This window comes from Austrofundulus limnaeus, unplaced genomic scaffold (genome assembly GCF_001266775.1).
Source record: "Austrofundulus limnaeus strain Quisiro unplaced genomic scaffold, Austrofundulus_limnaeus-1.0 Scaffold294, whole genome shotgun sequence".
Classification (NCBI taxonomy): Eukaryota; Metazoa; Chordata; class Actinopteri; order Cyprinodontiformes; family Rivulidae; genus Austrofundulus; species Austrofundulus limnaeus.
The window spans coordinates 548,713-552,738 of NW_013952696.1; the positions used below are offsets into that span (position 1 = coordinate 548,713).

The window sequence follows — 4,026 nt, forward strand, 5'->3', positions numbered from 1 at the left end:
TTTCTGGACATTTATGGTTTGATTTCTTTGTATGTATGGATCACTTGGGTTGTTACCAACATCTGGTGAAAATTTCATGTCATTAGCACCTCTAGTAATATATTTACTGAGACAAATGTTGACGTGTTCAATACTTATTTTACCCGCTGTATCTCTACAGATCAGTGCTTCAGATCTTATTCATACACTGATGGGACACATCAGAGGCAGTGGGTTCAGTGTTTGCAGGGACACTTCAATGACTGCATAGCGATGGAATCGAACCGTCAACTCTCTCATTGGAGGGCGACCCCTATCCAGTCAACCACAGCTGCCCCAACTGAAGAGAAAAAGACTTGCACTGCAAGACTGAAGATTTCCACATYTGATGAAGCCACTATATGCCTTTTTACACAGAAGAAATCTGRAAGAGGAACTCACTCTAGACTAAAATAATGACAAAGTTAGTACTGAATAATGTTTTTGAAATAATAGCGTCTGAATTCAGATTAGAGAGTGAATATTGCTAAASAAGTTCTACWAGCTGCAWRYTCTGAGCACAAACTCAAATAATATGCGTTCTGTTCGTTTTTGTTTATATGGTGGTTCAGTCGTMTTCTCCATCACGCCATCCAGGCAATAAACTTCSGTGAAAGTAACAAACCAGAAGAAACCKTAACACGTTAAAGAGATGGTTATCTTGATATAACAAGATAGTTTTCTCYTTTTTACAAGATAGTTTTCTTTACAARYAGATATTTTTGTRGTTATAACGACATATTTTCTCTTTATAACYAGATAGTRTTCTTYTTATAACGAGATCCAGTTTAAAAATAATTTCATTCAWGTGACAGCTCTACGCTTCCGTAGCACTGTAAAGCATGAGCATCTAAAACACAAAGCCATAGAGCGGTTATGCGAAACTCTTAAAGCGAATGTTTAGAAATCCTAAATTATTACTAATGCACTTTGTAGAAGATAGCCGATGGATGCTGGAAATTGTTGCACTGACACCCTTCAAGATCTCTTCAGAAACGTTCTTGGTTTCATCTCAAACTCGGATTCCATTGGTGAAGAAGATGCCACCTCTGTTTGTCTGGTTTGTGTCAATTATTTACAGAGACACCAGACCAAAGTACAGAGCTCAGCTGCTCGCAAAACGACCTGATTTAAGCATCTCTAACTTAGAKCAGCTACTCAAGCTGTTCAGTTTTATATTAAAAGCTGAAAACTGAACAACAGTAATGGTAGTGCATCTTCTCTATAAGACTTAAAAATTGCCCCAATTAAATTGCCAAAATCTTTGATAATTAAACTAATCATAATGCAGATTAAATTCTTTTGATGTGCCTCTTTGTAAAATGAAGCACATTTATCAGTGTCAATAGTAATTAAGAAGGAAATAAATATGTGACACACCTCAGGCTTTAGTTAATAAGAGTTTCAGATCATTTGTTCAACTTAAAATGACACAAATTAGTTGCCACATACAATAGATCTTAAAGTTATGGGTTTAACACACCACTTAGATAATCTTGAAGATATTTAGAAATCCATTTATATGAAGTAATGAAATGAAGACATTAATYTATTTTTAAACAGTTGTTAAGGCAGTTTGTAACATTGCACTTGTTTTGGCTACTTTTTCTGCTTCAGCAGTAGTTGATTACAAAACTCTGAAACCTTTTTACATAAAATTTAAATGAAAACATTTGGAACTACTTGTCTACYTCAATTAATGAACATTATTAGATTATCTGTTTTGCATTGGTCGGAATTCTACAAACTAAAGCATTTAAAAACAATGTGTAAAAATGACTTAATGAGAAGTATCGGTTTTATGAGCGGCTCCTCGAGTATTCAGAACCAAATCCAGCACAGCCAAGTGAAATCACATGTTTGTCTTGTGAGTTCTTATTAAACTAATTCATTAGTCAAACAAGAGTGAACTGAACCTGCCGAGAACACATGCACATGCTAGTTTTTTATTTTATTATTTTAACTACATATGATGCTTTTAATTAATATAAAAATCCTGAGAACTTCACCTGTGCAGAGGCGGTACTAGAAGCGGATGCAGGTCCGGACTCCATGCTTTGGAAGATTTCGTACACAGTCTTCGTGGTACTACCGGCCATAATAATGTCAACTCAGTCAGGAAGCAAATCTCGCTCCGTCCACAAAYTTTCAAGCTTAACTTCAGAGTGAAGGTTTTTATTCTAACTTTTGTGAAGTGAAGTGTGATTTCAGTTGAAATTCAGGTCTGTCACAACAACGTGCGAGCTTCGCTTCTGCAGCATCTACTGTCCTCCTACTTCCGGTCGGTGTTGTGCCGAAAAAGTACCCCGTGTGTCACTTTTCCTCATGTAGGTACACACTATGTTTTTTCTTCTTGTGTGTTTTAACGACAGTCAGTATTTTATTTTTTTATATTCTTAATTTTCTAACGTGTATCATATTTATTTACATGTTCACTAAAATTCTAAAAGAAAACGCCTGTTTTAGGAATTTCAAAATTAATTTCTTCTAATCACACCAGTGCCTATAATAGTATTCTGCTAAATTTATTTTAAATTGTTCCCGTTTTATTTATAGTTTAGCAGCTATATCAATTTTAGGAGTTGTAGTCAGATCAATAGATGATCATTTGTCTCTAAATTCATTTTCCATTCAAAACATAATGCTTGTTACTTCTTATGTGTTCTGAAGTACATATTATTATTGACTGAATGAAAGGGGGTGGGGTTTGTTCGGCACAATACAAGTTTTGGGTGCATTTTCGAGCAGTTTTTAGACGCAAAAAATGTAATATTAAGGTTGTTGGAAAACAAAACAAAAATTAAAGATAATTTGAATAAACTAACTTTAAATGTGGCATATTTTCTATTTTTTCTTACATTATAACGTTCAAATTACATAAAATGTAAATGCCTGATACAAACGAACTCTGTATCTGAAATCACAGCCCATGTTTCCGCACGGACGTATTTTGGTAACGTACCAGCAACAAACGACCTGAATTTGGAGGAAGTACAGAGAAACTGGTCCGCCTATTTTAGTTGTGTTTGGTCACTGTTACTATCGGGTGATTTATTTAGGTTACAATACATATGTAARCTTAAACAAATCGTTTCCTAAAGTACAGGATAATAATCTGTAAAATGCCTCGGAGAAAGGTAAGGGAAACGCTTGGGCTACAAGAAAGACACAACGTCATCGCTAATATTAGCAAATTTACAAATTAACATCAAACTACAAGGGATAAAACAAAGGGGGCCTGGGGACTTCAATATGTTTTTAAAGTGTTGTTTCAAAATTGAAGAAGATATTTTCAATAGCTAAAAAAAACGCACTGGTGCTGTCTATTTAGTGCTAAAAGCTAAAGCACTGACTGGCTAATGTTAATTGAGAATAATCATGTTGTCTCCGACATGCTACCTCTTCCATTTAAATGTACTGGTTTGTGTTAGTTTAGGCCGAGCAGCCACCACCTGAAAGGAAACATGGAAAGATAAAGCTGACTACAGTGACATACGTAACGGCCGCTTTAGCTAACCGATGAAACTGGCTGCCTTTTTTTGAGTGCATGCAACGAGAGTCTGCACCAAAACATCCCCTGTGATTGGTCAGATTCATTATAGGCGCTACGTTCATTGGTTCGTCTGATTTGAATCCCGCCTCCTCTTTAATTTAATTGGCTGTATGCAAATTAAATGCGCAGCCCCTTGTTGTGAAGTTGTCAAGATGTTTCTGTGCTGTCTCCACTTTTACTTTTGCTCAGGCATTTTTTATTCCATCCTTGGTTGTATTGGAGAGTTATTTTTTTTAAACAAAAGTAGTTTACTTAATGTATTTATTTACACACGTGTTTGCTACTTGTAGTATTGACAATCTACAATATCCACTATAATAAGCTATTGGACTCATATTTATTTTTGTTTCAGTTTATTCCTTTTATTAATTCTTATCTTACAAAATATTTTTGGCTTCCTAATTAATGGTATTTTCTACGACAGAATATTAGGGCCACACAACAAGATTTTTATA

General features: G+C 35.0%; 2 protein-coding genes across 2 annotated transcripts in view; one reads left to right on the plus strand and one right to left on the minus strand.

Moving 5' to 3' along the window:
• aldh16a1 (aldehyde dehydrogenase 16 family, member A1) overlaps positions 1-2,304 on the minus strand; it is a 20,589-nt gene extending 18,285 nt beyond the window's left edge. Inside the window, exon 1 of the mRNA XM_014021474.1 lies at positions 2,028-2,304. Within this exon, the coding sequence (XP_013876928.1) occupies positions 2,028-2,117 (90 nt within the window). The 5' untranslated portion in view covers positions 2,118-2,304. The remainder of the gene's footprint in view (positions 1-2,027) is intronic.
• Positions 2,305-2,989: 685 nt separating this feature from the next.
• Positions 2,990-4,026, plus strand: part of LOC106526792 (histone acetyltransferase KAT7) — a 33,876-nt gene continuing 32,839 nt past the window's right edge. The window contains exon 1 of the mRNA XM_014021475.1: positions 2,990-3,155. Coding sequence (XP_013876929.1) covers positions 3,141-3,155 — 15 coding nt within the window. The 5' untranslated portion in view covers positions 2,990-3,140. The remainder of the gene's footprint in view (positions 3,156-4,026) is intronic.